General features: G+C 50.0%; 1 protein-coding gene across 1 annotated transcript in view; it reads right to left on the bottom strand.

Annotated features, from left to right (window-relative positions):
• Positions 1–16,350, bottom strand: part of PCDH19 (protocadherin 19) — a 58,482-nt gene that overhangs the window by 24,630 nt on the left and 17,502 nt on the right. The window contains exons 3-4 of the mRNA XM_069015021.1: positions 7,152–7,210; positions 3,573–3,742 (exon numbers count right to left, since the gene is read on the bottom strand). Of these exons, the coding sequence (XP_068871122.1) occupies positions 3,573–3,742; positions 7,152–7,210 (229 nt within the window). The remainder of the gene's footprint in view (positions 1–3,572; positions 3,743–7,151; positions 7,211–16,350) is intronic.

Genomic DNA, 16,350 nt, shown 5'->3' with positions numbered 1-16,350 from the left:
CACAGTCTGCAGTGTTGGGAAACATTTCACGCTGAGATTTCCCCGTGTTGCTGGGAGGAACAGGCGTCAGGAGCTTCGAGCCCACAGTGCTGCCATCCCCCACGCCGTCCACAGGGGCCGTGTCCGGCGGGTCCCTGCCCCGCAGCCCCGCACGCTTCAGCTCCTCCTGGAAATCAGGGTTTCCTCCAGTGCTGGACTTCGAGTCACCAGGATACAGAGAAAACCCACCACATCTTGCAGTGAAATAGGCCAAGACACGAAGAGGACCCCAGGATTTACCCCCATCCTCCAGCAGACTTCTCCAGCCATCCCAAAACATCGCTGAGATCCAAGAGCCGCTGAAAGCGCCCCTCTCTCAAACAAATCCGTTTGGAAGTTCAGCTGAGGACGTCGTTAGGAAGAGAGTACAGATAAACTTCCAGCAGCGCTTTACACCTCCACAGATAAACAAACAATTAACAGCAGCCAGGCAATTGTGGAAAGTGGAACGGCACCAGTGCCCGCCTTCCTCTGCATCCCATTTGGTGTCAATTAGCAAGGGAAGGAAAACAATCCTGGGCGATAATGAACTCCAAATTGGGTACATATTAGAGCAATTAAAGCCATCTTTTCATCAGATGAATTTATAATCAATAATTAAGATCCTGAGGTAAAGAGGGACTGGGCAGAAGTCCTGCTCCCAAAATACGCAATGTGGCTGAGCTCCAGGCAGTATTTCTGATGACCTGCTGCTACCCACTAAAGCTCAACACTCCCCACACTATGGTTTGCCATTTTTCTAGAAATCTAGGTCATTTCCAAAGGAGGAGAAAGGGCTCCTGCCAGCAGGACTGGCAGCTGGTGTCACTCCCACCCAAGAGTGGCACCAGGAAAGCGAAACACCAGCAGCTCCCTGGGGCTTCCACACCCAAGTACTCAGCACTGGTGCCAGCTCACACACTGGTTTAAGAAGCCAAAGGAGCTTGGACCCATCCAAGCCTACCTCCCTCTGCAGGAAATCTAGCATCTCAGTAGGCAAAGACTGGCCAGACAGGTCCACACTGACCACCCTGAGCCACCAGAGAGGGATCATGCTCTGCTATCCAGCTACAAGGATTTCTGCCAACCAGAGTCTACCTTGGCAGATCCTGGGTTACCCACTGAGCAGATAAAGACTCACAAATTATTGGGATAAAGTCTGAGAGCTGGCCACTCATGAAGGACTCATGGTGTCACCAGCTGAGGTCCAAGACCAGCAGAGACTGGCAACGGGGGAACCACGCCAGGCTCCCAGACAGGAGATCATTACCATCAACAAGCAAACTCTGACAACAAGTCCCCCACCCCATTTCTCTGGATTACATGAGAGGCAGTTTGGGCAGGGACAACAAGCAAAAGCAAAGCATGGGTACATGAGCTGCCAGGCTGCTCTTCAGACAAGGACTGTGTGTTTGGAGCAGTAGTCAGCCAACAGTCCTGCACATCCTTGTCATTGAATTTCTTGTGTTTCCTCCCCACCCTGCCACTCTGCCCCAAAATCCGCTAAAAATTACCAAGCCAAAATGATCACTTTAATCATGTGGGAACTGCTGTTATCACTATCACCTCAGCATTTTGATTTTCCTGATTACTTTCTGCAGTACCTGTTTGACAAATCAGCTCAGGCAACACTCTCTTTAACCTTTCATCCAGCTTCTGTGACAGTAACCACTAACTTCCCCACCTGTGCTGCTCCTCTCCTTGCTCTACCAACACCCCGATAACCTCACAGGGTTACCCCAAGCTCTTCCACACGAGACAGTGGGGGCCCCGCAGGACAAGAGAGCTGATTGTGGCACACCTGCCTGCAGGTGCAGCTGGATGGCACTGCAGCACTGGCATGCTGCTTTCCTCCCAAAAATAAACCAGACCCAGGAGCACCAACCCCCTTGGCCACAGCAGGACCAGGAGACAGACAGGTTGCTTTCAGAAGTCACTTTCTGGAAACACACCTGATTTTTGGGGTGTATTGTACATGCAGTGAGAAGTTCATGCTACAGTGGACTGAGCCATATTTACTTCCATCTGACTCCTCCGATGAGCTCTGCCTCCAGCTCAGCCTCTTTAACTTATTTGCATTGTTATCAGAGCCAGCACGCAGACTTATCAGGAATGTAATCCCTGTAAAACCCTATCTTCAGTCCATTGAGATTGGGTTTTTTGCTGAAGAAATGTGACAAAAAATTAACAGATGTTGCTCAGACCATTCACCAGGATGGGAATCAATTATGAACATTTTTGCTCCTGCAGTCATCCCTTACTACAAATGCATCTTAGGAAACCCTCTCCTGATCGAAATGAAAAAGCATTTCTTTGTAATGGAAGAATAATAAATGATAGCTATCAGCCTGCATTCTCTGACACGGTGCTGGTCCGCGGAGAATTAAACTGCCACTGTACAGTTATATAAATGTTTAATTTTTTTCATCTTTGGCCACAGTAGGGTTGTCTGGAAATACATTATCGCTGCAGATGCCATCCCTCTCCAATTAGTGTGGCTGGCAGCGTGGAATGTGTAGGTGACCTCTGTGTTCCCCTCCTCGTGGAGTCTTACAGGGTTAACTACGGCCATTTAACAGACTCTATCGAGAATTAATACAGCGATCAGATTCTCTCCAGAAAAATCCCACACTCGGAGGCGCAGATGGCAAGAACTCTCTCTCCCCCGTTTGACTCTTTTATGACAGCAAAACAAAGGCTTTTAATGATGTTTACCATGAATTGAATTAAACAGCTGAAGACCAGTTCATAATCACAACATTTTGTTTTCATATCCTTAAGTCTTTTAGCAGTGGGGCTTCCAGTTGAGCCTCAGCTACAGCTTATCTCAAGATATAGCCAAGTGCCCCGAGGCTCCCCTGCGCCGCAGCACCAAGCCGCACTCAGGCTCCTTAATTGAAAAAGACAGGATGTTTGCATAGGATGTTTGCATCCCTCAGACATTAAAAGCGACATTCATGCCCAAGTACAAACGACACTTGGGCTCAGCTGAACTCCTCTGACTTCCTTCCTCTAGCTAATACCAGTCTGATTCCAGAGCAGGGCTTCATCCCTGCACGTGGGGACGGTAAGAGCTGAAACCTGCCACCTATGCAGGAGAGAAGACACAAACCCTCGCCCAGTGGCCTGAGCTAATCCCTCGTGGGATGCCTGACTAATTGCCTACATGCTCTGCTGACCTTTGAGACAAGTTGCCTGGACAGGGCCTGCGTAGGAGCTCCGGAGCTGGGCCAGGAGTGCCGGGAAGGACACACACACACACACCACCAGCGCTCCGGAGGGGAGCCCTAATCCCAACACCCACTCACTGTCAGGCAGATGCTCAGGGCCTTGTGTTTTCTGCCTGTGAGTAGAGGATAACCCCAACTGCTCGCTTACCTGACAGGCGTGGCGTGAAGATTAATTTATATCAACGCAGCGCTCTGACGATGTACGGCATTATCCCCAGCGAGCACTGAGCATCCTCACTGCACACCCACCTGGGCAGCACCAGAGCCAGCAGATGGGGCACGCGGGGGGCAGTGGGCACCACTCAGGGTGCAGCAGTGGCTCACCTTGCTCAGGGCCCTGGGAGCCCATGGAGGGGACGCTGGTGTTCAGCACATCGTTGACGGCCGTGTCGCAGTAGAGGCCCCGCTGCACATCGTGCTCGCTGTCCGTCTGGTCACTCTCCTCATGGCCACTGTCCTTCAGACTGTTCCCCTCCAAGTCCTTGAACGTGGAGCTGCTGGGGAAACACAGCTGTCACTTACTGGGTGGGACAAGGTGGCCCCCGACACCCCGCGAGACCTGCGGGGATGGGAGGTCCCTGCCCTCCACAGCACCCAGTGATGCTGCCCAGCCACGGAGAGCTGGGGCAGGGAGTGTGGGGGGAATGCTCCCCGACTGGCACCTCTGCACCCCGAAACACAGCGTCCAGCCTGCACCACCCCACAGCCTGCTCCTGCCCATGGGTGTGGGGTCAGCCCGTGGGTACAGTCAGGCTGCCGTGGGTCTTGTGGAAGCTCAGAGCGAAGCGTGATTTGAATTAAAATTTTTAAAAATATACTTTAAATGAGCTGCTTCTACAACTTGGCTCTCCCAAGTTGTACTACTTCATAATGAAGTTACACAAGATCTAAACCCCATTTTTTTAGGTTATAAGCCAAATCCTAATCACTTAAACCTTAAAAACAAAAGTCTTCCCAGAAACAGGAATTTCTTTTAATCATGATGATGCATTCTTATTTTTAAAAATAAACCAGTGATTCTGGGTCCAAGTTCATGCAGCTTTAAGGAAATCTGATATGCAGTCAAACATCCTTGACAGCCCCTGCAAGCACAGCCACTGCTGGGAGGACCCAAGGACTGAGCTGCTGCCAGATTTCCCCCAAAGGGCTGAGCAGCCCCAACACCCCACAGAACACAGCCCCCAACACCCCACAGAACGCAGCCCCCAGGCCAGAGGGATGGAAGAAGGACAGCTCCTATGAAGACAAGCTGAGAGAGCTGGGACTGTTCATCCTGGACAAAGCTCTGGGAAGACCTTAGAGCGCCTTCCAGTTCCTAAAGGGGACTTATAAAAAGGAGTAACTTTTTACGTGGGCAAATAGTGATAGGACATACGAAAAAGAGAGTGGCTTTTTAAACAGACAGTGATAGGACAAGGGGGGATGGTTTTAAACTGAAAGACGAGAGATGAGACTTAGATATTAGAAAGAAATTCTTCCCTGTGAGGGTGGAGAGGCCCTGGCACAGGCTGCTCCTGGATCCCTGGAAGTGTTCCAGGCCAGGGTGGACAGGGCTTGGAGCAACCTGGGATAGTGGAAGGTGTCCCTGCCCATGGCAGGGGGTTGGAACTGGGTGATCTGTAAGGTCCCTTCCAACCCAAATCATTCTGTGATTCTATGAAGAGCTGCATTTCTGGCTGCATTTGGGACTCTTCTGCTACTCCCCAACACCCTGAGAGGGGCCATGCCCCAGGACACTGGGCTGCTGCAAGTGGCAGGGACACCTTGAGATGCACCTGCCCCATGTGGCACAGCCTGTGCTCCTTCCACGCCCAGCCTTGGCATGGGAAAACTGCGCTCACTGGGAGGATCCACCTGCACCCACTTCTCCAAACTTTCTCACTGGTTGATCCGGTGTGAAACGTCAGTGAACGACACAGCCCTCAAAGCCCCAAAGAGCTGGAGATTTTCATTACTTTGAAAAGCCCTTTTGTGTCTCCAGGGAAACCAAGCAGACCACCTACCATCTGATGCTCTGCAAAAGCACATGAGGGGGGAGCTCTGAAATACATATAAATTGGTAAACCTTCAAACATTACCTTTTAAATAAAGATGTCCCTGTTGAAGCCACTGACTTTGATTCCAGGTGACATCAAAGTTTTTTAAGTTAAGAAAGCACTACAAATCTACAATTCATTTGTGTGTGTGTGGATGAGCAAGAGAGGCAGGCAGACAACACAGGAGAAGTACAAATAGATTAATTAAGTGCTGGATTTGAGAAGATTCACTCACCAAAGATAGTAGAGCTACAACATCTTCATAAAGGCAAAGGATGAAAATGATGCCACGGTATGTTACAGAAAATATTTTTTGTTCTCAGATGTCTGCACAGCATTCCTGGCACTCATTGTACTTAAGATACAAGACAAAGGTAGAAAGCAAGGGGAACCGCTGTCCTACACGGAGCTGCTGTTCATAATGCGCAGACAACCCATGTTACCAGGCATTTATCTTCCCCGCAGTGAGCCAGACCGTAATGCAGCAGCCACACGACATGTTTCCATGGCTGACACTTCTCTAAAGGATGGGCAGGTCTGGGGGAACCGGCAGCAGCAGCATTTCCCAAACAATACAGCCTCGGAGTAAGCCCCGCCGCGGCAGGCGGGAGCGCTGTTTGCCTTTATCTTAGACGTGAATGAGGAAAGATTAATAGATTTGGGGTTTTTTCAGTGTGCCTGAAGACCTCTGGCGAGGAGCAGCGTGGCACAGGCCAGCCAACTCTCCCAGTCACATTAGCATCGTTAAACACCACGAGCCACGCAGGCAAATACACCTGCCCTTCGCTGCCTGAACCCGCACTGCTTAAACAATGCGCTCGCAGCTCCCTTACTGCTCAGGTTTTTAAGATGTAAACAAATGGGATCTCAGCCAGGCAGATAATTGGATATTTTTACTGCTCAGATCAGATCTCAACAGTTCAGGGCCAGCTTCTGCTCTCTGTAAAACCCTTGGTTCAGCGGTGGCTTCTGCAGAGCCACCACGCACAGCCCCACTGGGCACTGGCATGGGCGCAGGCACGGGCATGGTTTGCTCCCCACACACCTCGGCTGGGCCCTGGGGAGAGGAGGGATGTGGGCAAGGAGCTGCTGGCCGTGTCCTGCACCCTCATCCTGCACAGGGAGCTGGCCCTGCAGCCCTGCAGCTCCTGGTGAGCGGTATTGATCGTGCTGTGTCAGTGCCTCCTGCCCCCACGGCGATGCTCGCCTCTGGGCTAACACAGCCCAGTGGGGTTCAGCTGGGGAGCCCTGGCATGAAAGTGCCAGAGACATTCCCTCACCACTGCTAGGCTCTGAGGATAGCGATATTTCACCCAAAGGGTTCAATTCCCCCAAAGGTAACTGCCAGGTTGCAGTTGAACTGATTGATTCCTTTTTACCCACGGAAGAAATCAGCCTAGCAAAGTGCTGTTTGCCTCAGTATTCAAACTGAAACAGTGAGCTAGAACAGTGAGCTGCATCCAACCCAATTACCTGCCCCCAAACAACTTCTTGTTTTTTTTTTTAATTCTCCCCACCTCACATGGCAGGGAGATCTCACCACCCAAATCTATCCTTTTATTCCTGTGCATTCAAATGGAATAAACTCTCAGAATTTGAAAGTTGTCAGGGTAACAGCACTCCACCTCACTTACTGCACCTTCCCAGCATGAAAAAGCCAAAGAGAAGGAAAAAAAGACTTTCCTTTATTGCAAACCACGAGCAATGGGACTTAATGGAAAGTAAGTACTGTTTTAAAATCAAATTATTACTCTTGAAAAGTTTTGCATAATAAAATAAGCAAGTAGTATATAATGCAGCATGGAAGAACATTAAACCCTTGGGAGCTGGCAGGGCCAAGCCAAGCCCTTCAAGCAAGCCTACGTACCTTTTTATTAAATGAGCTCTGCTGTTCACGTAGTTGGAATCAAAGGAGTAGTTTTCAGTCTGGAAGGAGGAAAAGAAAACGGAGATGGTTACAAGTCTGATTTCTCCATGACTGGGAAGAGTCAGGTTTGCAGGGCCAGGATGAAACCCCACAAGAGGGAAGGAGCACCCGATGATGGGACAGGCCCCTGTGTGCAGGACAGAGCCAGGCGTGGAAAACTCCCACACCTGTCAGTCTTTCCACCAACTTTCACCAAAAAAGAGGCTGGCTGGTGACCACAGAACAATTTGCAGACAAGAAACAATGTGACTATGCTCTGTTACAAAACTAATTGCTTCTAATTCCCTGATGGACTCAGTTCTGTGTGTGTCAATTTGACTGAAAGTTCAAAAGGTATTTTTCTTATTAGTGTATAATTAACATGTTAAAATATTTATTGCATGGATATGTAAATGCCAGCAAGGTAATCCCCTGCCAGAGAATTTAATGCGGGCATTTTTCTTTGTTTTACATCATTTCATTTGCAGAGACAGTGGGCTCTGTTATTAATAAAAAAGCAAACAATGGGTGACATGCTTAAAAGTTAGAAGCGAGTAAAAGAAGGGGAGAAAAGTCAAAGGAGTTGCTACTTGCAAGCAAAACCCACTAACTCTCTCTGCAATTGAAACGCTTTTAACCTCAGATTACACAGCTCCAGGGTTCTGGTGCTGCCAGCAGGTAAGGAACCACAAAAAAGCAACCAGAAGGTAGGGGAGAGAGCAGAGGGAAAGCCACGAGACCATGGAGGGAGCCATCATGGGGCACGTGGCAGGAGCTGTGCAGTGGGATGCAGTGGCAGGTGCATGGTAGGATGTGATGGGAGGTGCATGGATAACCACAGTGGTTCAACCTGCTGGGATCTGCACAGCCTGGCTAGGATCCTTCCTGCACTTCAGGGAGCCCTGAGGATGCCGGACCTTGTACAAGTCAGGCACCCCAGTCCACCTGTCCATCCACCCAAAGTCCCCCCAGATCTGCAGGGATCCCACCTCGGCTCCCACCAGCACCATCCCTGGCCCTGGGGATGCTCCTTAAATCCTGAACAGCAGAAAGAGCAGTCTTTGCTCTGCTCCCCTTCCTCAAAACAGCAGCATCCTCCCACGACAGAACCGGGGACATCCACCTGCCCCACAGCCCTGTCCTGCCTCCTCTCTGCCACGCTCCTCCTCGCCCCAGCCCCAAAGAACCGCTCTGGGATACTATGGCCTGTTTTCATGGCAATTATGAACATGGTAAAAATAAATGCATGCATCTTTAATGTCTCAATAAATAAAGGAAAGCAGAGTCTGCTGCTAACGTAATCACAATGGCAGGATGCAGGGAGTGGGGCCACTGCAGCAGAGCCGAATGTGAAATCCAATCGTACCCCAGCCGAGGTTACACGGCTCTGCCAAGATAATAAAGCAGAGGCAGCACTGGTTAAGTGTAACCTTTTCTGAAATACAGCACAATATCTAATTTACCAAACAGGAACCTCCCAGAGAGGAACATGCGAGGAGCAGCGAGCCGGGGGAGTTGGCCTAGCACTCAGCACAGCTCGGTTATTACTTTCACACAGTAATTACTGCTGGAGAGTCACGCAGGAGATTTACTGCACAAACTACTGGTCCCTGCAGTTCCTGCATTTGCGGTCCTGCTGGACGACTTTGATGCTCAGAGCTCAGGAGCAAACAGACACACATATTTTCAAAGCATATGATACCCAAGAACCTAAATACCACAGAAAATACCTGATCCTATGTTTGTCCGTCACTCCTGGGGCTGCCATCCCAAGGGGGTGGATGCCACCCCACAGCATTCCCCCCCAAGCAGCCTCACAGCAGACCCCAAATGAGCTGAGAGAAGCCAAGCAATAGGGGGCAGAAGGGATTGCAGCCAGTTTTGGCACAATCCTTGCACAGGGGGGAGCCTCCTCTATCACCCAGCACTGGCAGACAGGGGAAGGGGCTCCCAGAAGCCCAGAGCCTCAGCTGGATCAATCCCTGCATCCCCAGCAGCAGGGAGACCCCCTGCACCCACCACCACCTCCATCATCTCCATCCCTGCATGTGCACAGTTCAGCCCCAGGAAAACCAGGAGAGGACCAGCTGGGTGAGAGGATGCAGACAGCCAATTTCAATACATACAGGTACAGTGAAGAGCTTTAGAACACTCAGAGCATGGACACTGCATCGCCCAGGCTTCAGGGGCCAAGGAATACCCAAGGTCATCCACAGGGAAAGACTGACCAGTGCCACCAAAATCCCACAGGCTGAGGAGATGACACATGTGCACCGCACCACAGCCCAGATACAGACCTGCCACCAAATCCTCCTCAGACCAACATCATTGGGAGCTTTGCTGTTGATTTCAAACCAAAAACAAAGACCATATCCTGGCTCAACTCATTCACCGATGAGCAAATTCCCTGGGATTTATGTTTGATGGACTGAAGTAACGTCCTTCCTGTGTACTCCCTGCTCCACGTGTCCCCCCTCCTCAGGACGCTCTGCACCACGCCACTGATGAAACCCCCCCATCCGCATGGAGAAGAGGGTTCCTGAGGGGCTGGACACAGCATCCGTTCCCAGGCTTTGAATTCCCCCACTGCTGGACACAGCACAAGTAATGATAATTACTTCCAGACTTCAGACAAAACAAGGAGTGACACGGCCACAGGGATGGGAAATCCTCTTCCCTGGGTCTGCACCCTCGGAGGTGAGAGCTGCCTGTGCTGCCCACACTGGCACAAGGGCAGGCTGCCCATCCTTCCCGCACTGGCACACTCCCTCCAGCCCAGTTTCTTTACTTTGCCATGGGATTATCTGTCAAGGTTATCTCCATGCAGACTAGGGGATCAAAACAGAAAAATAAAAAAGAAATCAGATTTTTCATGGAGAAGGGCTGCTTTACAGCTTGCATTATTCAATCAAAGTTCACTTGATTTAATTCTAGTTCATCCTGCAAGGTGCAATCATTTACAAACAGCGGCAAAATGACGGGAAAGGAGAGTGTCTTCAACATGTCAACATTTTAATTGGGAAAGGATCCGCTCCCTCTCTTAATGAGACCCAAAGAACAAAGTCAAAGAACAAAAAAGAGGGAAAAGGTAAGGCTGGCTGGCACCATTGAAAGTGTGCTCTTCATCAAGTGCATCATTGAGAGGCTGGCCCACATCTTCTTCATTATTTTGGCAAAAGCAAATGAACTGTCACTTTCTCACTAATCAGCATTGCTCCTATAGAAATCAAAGGGGAGCCCAGCCCCAAGTCCAGCCTCTCCTTTCCGTGTTCAGAGCCAGGCGCAGCAAGGACCTCCCAAACATGCTGCCAACTCCTGCTCGCTGTAATGTGAAGAAAGGATGTTCACACTTGTCACGCTCAGCCCCACAGCCTCTGTGCCATGAATAAACAGTGCATTCCAGACATCGGGAAACGCTGAATAACACCTTGCATAAAGTCTGTAGCCTCAGCCTGCATTTCTCTTGGAGGAGAGAAACCCTGCTGTCCTCTGGGCTCGGGATTTGCTTTCCAGATGCAGATGTGTTGGTGTCAATGCCATCAAAAGGAGCCCTGGCTCGGCATACAACTTACCAGTGCCTAATTTGAAAAATGCTTTCAACCGCTGCCTTAGCAACACAAATATAAATATAACAACAGACACATTCCAAATCAAGCAATCAGGAGGGAAATATTAAACTTTTTTTTCCCCCTTGCGGTTGCTTTTGGTTGAGGACTGCCAATTCCATTAAATTTTAAAAAAAGGATGTACAAACGTCAGTACAACTCTTCTTGACCTGGATATCGATGGGGTGACTTCCCCGACAGCAAAAGGTCTGTTAGCAACAGGGCACTGCTCTAACGACTGCTCACTCTCTGCCTTAGAAACAGAAATAAACTCTGGTGGATCTAAAGGCAGTTTAAGAGGAACTAATGCAAGTGCCAGCAGAAAGGTCAGCGGGCTGCAGCAACTCCGGGCACAACCAGCACTGCAGACTGCTGGAGAAATAGAGGGTGCTGGCTGGGGTCAGTCCCCAGGGTGGAAGGGATGTGTCCTGGGCCATGCCAGCAGGCTGGGATCAGCACAGCCATGTCCCCGTAGCCTGCTCACCTCAGGGCAGATGCCTGGCATCTGGTTCTTCATCACTCTTCCCTCTTTTCAGCTATTTCAGATGTGGGATTTTTTTCAAAGCAAACTCCACAGAGGTGAAAATCCAGCTTTCTCTACTGCATGTGGATCCAGGCTCTTGATAAAGGGTTTGATTCCTCAGTCCACACATCAGCCAGCCCCCAGCAAAGTCCATGGTTGTTCAGAGCTGGGCCCATCTCTCCCAACCCAAAGTGACAGGTATCCATCCATCCGCCAGCCTCTGCCTCAGAAGACGGCTCTGAAGCATCTCAATACAGGGTTTTTTGCCCTTCTTCTCACTTCAGGGTGAAAACATTTCTATCTTTCCACAAATTATTGTAAACCTGCTGCAACCTCCTGCCAAAGCATGTAGGGACCCTTCACAAACTCAGCTTCATAAAAATGACACATTTAGCACCACTTTTTCAGGGTTATCCCTTGAGCCTTTTTTTTCCCCTACATGCCTTGTTAATAAAGCTTGCATGTCACCCTTTATTATTAGAAAACAAAGCGGACCTTTCTCCAAGGCTGCAATGTGCATCTCTCCTTTTAGGTGTCACAAAATCCTCCAGAAACATGCGATGGCTCCTCATCCTCTGCATCAAGCTGCACATCTCCACCCGGAGCACCAGTCTCCTGACTTTCCCTCTGTGCTGCAGGCGCCACTGGGGACCACAGAAATGGCAAATTGTTCCCAAAAATCCACTGTGCCTCCCTGGTGGGGAGGGTAGAGCTTGTAAGACTGCTTCTCCTGGTCCTTCTGTATCCTCAGTCCTGTTCTCCATGGGCCACTCAATCACAGGCTCCAGCATCTGCAATAGAACTGATGCTGCCTATTAGGAGATCTCACCAGCATTTAATTCTTATGGTTTGAATTATATTGCGGGTGATACAGAATTCATGCAAATTAAATAAGAACGCTCCAGCTGCACTTGGGCAACAGTGAAAATTTCCAAGTAGGGGCCAGGTCAAATGAAGTACGCATCAGCAATGAGGGAAAGCCATTATCATTTAGCAAGCTGCTTATTTAGCCCATGGGAAATAAGGAAGCAGTCTGAGACTCCTTCCTGCCGGGAGCAGGTGCAGTAGGCAACCCCACAGAACACCGGAATCGAGCCCCACGGCTCGAGAGGAACAGCCAGGCTGGTGCTGATGCTCTCACACCCAGCAACACGGCTGGTCCCCCTCTGCACACCGGCAGGAGACTCATCAGATCCAGCTCCAGGCTGGATCACACCACAAAGGATGTCAGGAGAGATTTTCCCCCATTGTGTGCGATGGCACATAATTAGCCCCATGCTATGGCCACTGACGAGGACACTACTGCCAGGACCTGTGACCAGGTGCAGAGCCTGACCCACCTGAGGAGCTCTGCTCCTCCTCTCCCTGCTCACCACCAGCTCCACTCCGGCACTGACGGCACCTGCGGCATCCGCAGCCGCGCACGAGGGTCTGAGCAGCACCGCTGCGGAGACGCCAAACAGACCCCTATTCCCCAGATCCTGGCTCTCCCATATCCGCACCTCCTGGCATGGTGGGTGTCAGAGGTTTGAGAGCAGCAGCCCGAGGCTTTGGGTTAAGCACCAGTGCAAACTCCACCCAAATAGCTACTGGGGTTGCCACCATGGGGGAGAATCAGCAAACGCTGACAGACAGCGGGAAGAGCAGTGCCCATGTCCCACCAAGGAACCCACCGCCCTCTCCCCTGGCAGCCAAGCTGTGCTGTGCCTCTGAGATCCCCGCAGGGCCAGCGCCCTTGGAAAGGACCCATCTGGCCACTGGTGTCCAGCAGTAGCTCCAGCCACTCCACGGGCACTGGAGCACAAGCCAAGGGAGGGGGCAGAGGACGCACCTTTGTCAACAGCCCCAGGCAAGACAGAAGGAAAACATGAAGCGATTCAGCTCGTAAGGAGTATTTAGGAGCCAGTCACCTGGAAGAGCTGAAAGGACCTGACCTCTGGCATCTCCCTCTGCAGCCATCTCCCCACACCCAGCTCACTGACAAAGCTTCTCATAGAGGAGACTGCAAGCTGTGAACTACCAACATAGCGTCTCTGGAAAAGTAAGTGCATTTAGCATCTGATATTGATGTTTTATAATTAGATGTAATACAGCAGATCATTTTCCTGCACTTGATCAATGAAACCAGGGTTGGGTTTGGGGTTAGGCTGTTTTGCAGACACTGATTGCTGCCTAAGCCTACTGGAGCAGTGCCTTGCTCGCTTCAGCAGGAACGAGCAGAGATGAGGATGTGCAAACACAGCATCCATTTAGATTTACTATCCCCAAAATATAAACAGAATATTTATTTCTGGCCTTTTAAGCAGTAATTCCAAATTTAATGAGGTACAAGGAACATTCCTCAGAGCCAGACTCTATGGCTACTTAACACCACCAAGGCTCTAATTACTACTGCAGCTTAAATAAAGGGCATTTCGTTCTGATGGACATTATTAACACTGAAAGAACTGAGTCCAGCCTCCATTTTCTCTTGATGAAATAAAAAGCATTGCAGAGAAATCACTGGGAGAGTTCATCCTTTAGCATCACTCCTCTCATCAGACTAAGCAGAAGTATCAAGCCAGACCATGTTACAGTGCAAGCATCCCACTAATCCATGCTGAACTCCTGTCCCCTCCCCAAATAAATGCAGGCTTTGTCATTTTTTGTTTGAAAATGGATCGGAGGCAAGAGAAAAGTTGCTGCTGAGATGTGATTTTGAAAAAAGGTATAGGATTAAAAACCCAGATTGAATCCAGGAGCAGCAACACACAACAAAGCCAAAACTGCACCCCACAAAGCCACAAATTGTGTCACCCGGTTGGATTTGTCAACAGAACAGAAATCTACAGTGTGGTTATGAAGAGCGAAAATGCAATCCTAAAAAACCTGCATTACATTCACATGGTATCTATAACCCCAAAGCTTTTTGGGGGACATGGCACAGGGGTCCCTCCACTGGAACCATCACAGCAGATACCTGCTTGGTACCACCCCTCAAAATCTATTGAAAAGCAAAATACTGACCCAAAAGTGGGGCAGGCTTTCTAGGGAGGAGCATACAGACATGTTCTCACACGGACCAAGAGCAGCCAGGAGGCTGGTGATGCTCTGGCAGCTACCCACTGCTTCCCCCCTGGCTGGGACAGGAGGGATTTGGGGGCAGCAGGGGCAATGCCTCCCTCCCATGTGCCCACTGATGGGCAGGGGGCTGAGCTTGCCAGGCCCCTGGGGCACAGCCTTCTGCACAGGGGTCCTGCCTCGATATGCCAAGGAAAACTCCCTGCAGGGATATAATAGCCAATAAACCCAATAAAAAGGGCTTTCCCATCACCTGTACCTGGGATTTTCAGATGTGTAATGGACCCATGTGTGCAGCTCCCAGAACAGACTACACCCCTCCCTAAGTAGTGCGAAAAACAATCTGGATCTAATCAGCAGCCCCAGGGTGATGGGGCACGACTTAGAAATTTGTTAAAAAACCTTTCAGAACTGTCCTTTCCCTGCCTCCTGCCATTAGGAATGAAAACAAATATAACAGAAGAACTTTTTTTTAAATGTTCCCATCTCTAGGGCTAAATAAAACTGCCTGTCATTCACCTTCTGGAGTGGCAGGTCAGACCAATGCGTTTTGTAGGGAACAGGAGAAATCACAGATTTGTCACTGCAAAAAGAAAAAGGAAAAAAAAAAGGGAAAAAAAAAAAAAAAAAAAAAAAAGCAAAAATCATTGCAGCTGAGTTAAAAATAGGGAAGGCGTGAGATGCTGCTGCCAGCTCGGCACATCGGAGCGATGGGATGCCCGGGCTGCATCCCCGAGCGTGCACAAGCCCCGGGGTGCCAGGGGGCACAGGAGGGACCTTGGCCCTGTCCCGTTTTCCAGGGCAAGCCCCATTTCTCCTAATTTTTGGGCAAGCAGACAGAGCTTCCCAGCCTACACACCCCCCAGACATCTTCCTCCCACGGCTTCACCTGGTCCCACGTGTGCCCTGGCACACGGTCACGGGCATCCAGACCCAGCTCTGGAGTGGAACCTCCGCACCAGCAGCTCCTGCCTGGCTTCAGCTAAAATCCCCCTGCACTGGCAGATAATCAAACCGAGACAAACACTGTCCTGCATGCTCATGGTTTTATCATTCACATTGTTTATCTGGAATTGCATGGGAAGGCTTGCAATCAGGATAGCCTCAGGCAGCTCCCACTCGAAGCCTCGAGGGGATTTCGCTCACAACAAAACTCTTTATCAAAACCAGTTTTCCCTTATTTTAATTTTTTTTCCCTACTTGGGCAGAAAAACACAGCTCTCCAGCCCACAAAATCACCCTGCAGCCATGAGACTGGCAGCAAATCTGAGCGGGACTGGCCTTCCTCCCACTGCCATCGCTGTCTCACCCTGCGTGGGGAGTGGATGTGAAGCCTGGCTCTGCTCAGCCCAGCCTCTCAGAACCCACTGCCTCCCAAAGGTGTCATGCTGGCTCCAGCATCCTTGGGGACACAGCAGCACCCTCTGAATAGCCCTTCCTCCCCTCTGAGCCATGCTACCAGCTCTGGGGCAGCGGGAAACTGAGGAATTCAAGCTAACAGGAGCCTGTGTTCTCCCAGAACAAACTGTAGGGAAATGAATGACAATGAAGTGCTCACCACGTTAAGGGATCTCTCTCTGGCACTAGCTGGATGCCCTTCTCCATCCCCATGCTGCCCTCTCCCCTGCCCACAGCCACCCCACATTATTAACAGCCTGGTAAACACAGCCCGTTGGTTATTACAAAGATGCCAAAACCTTACTACTTCTTGTTCCTTCCAGTTAATGTACCATAGCCGAGGATAAATTGCTATTACAAGGAACTAAAAATAAAAATGTTTCAGAGGCCGTAATTGGCTTGTCTTGTTGGGCTTTTTAAGGAGCCAAAGTACCAGTTCCAGGCTATTAGCCCTAAGGTTGTAGGAGAATAGTATAAAATATTTCTTCATTAAAACCCTGCCTTCTCCATAGAGGTGTTTTTCTTTAGGGTTTTTTTTTCCCCCTTTCCTTCTTTCTTTTTTTATTCCCCTTTT

The sequence above is a fragment of the Aphelocoma coerulescens genome, chromosome 4A, assembly GCF_041296385.1.
Source record: "Aphelocoma coerulescens isolate FSJ_1873_10779 chromosome 4A, UR_Acoe_1.0, whole genome shotgun sequence".
Taxonomy (NCBI): Eukaryota; Metazoa; Chordata; class Aves; order Passeriformes; family Corvidae; genus Aphelocoma; species Aphelocoma coerulescens.
This window is presented reverse-complemented; position numbering and strand designations above follow the sequence as displayed.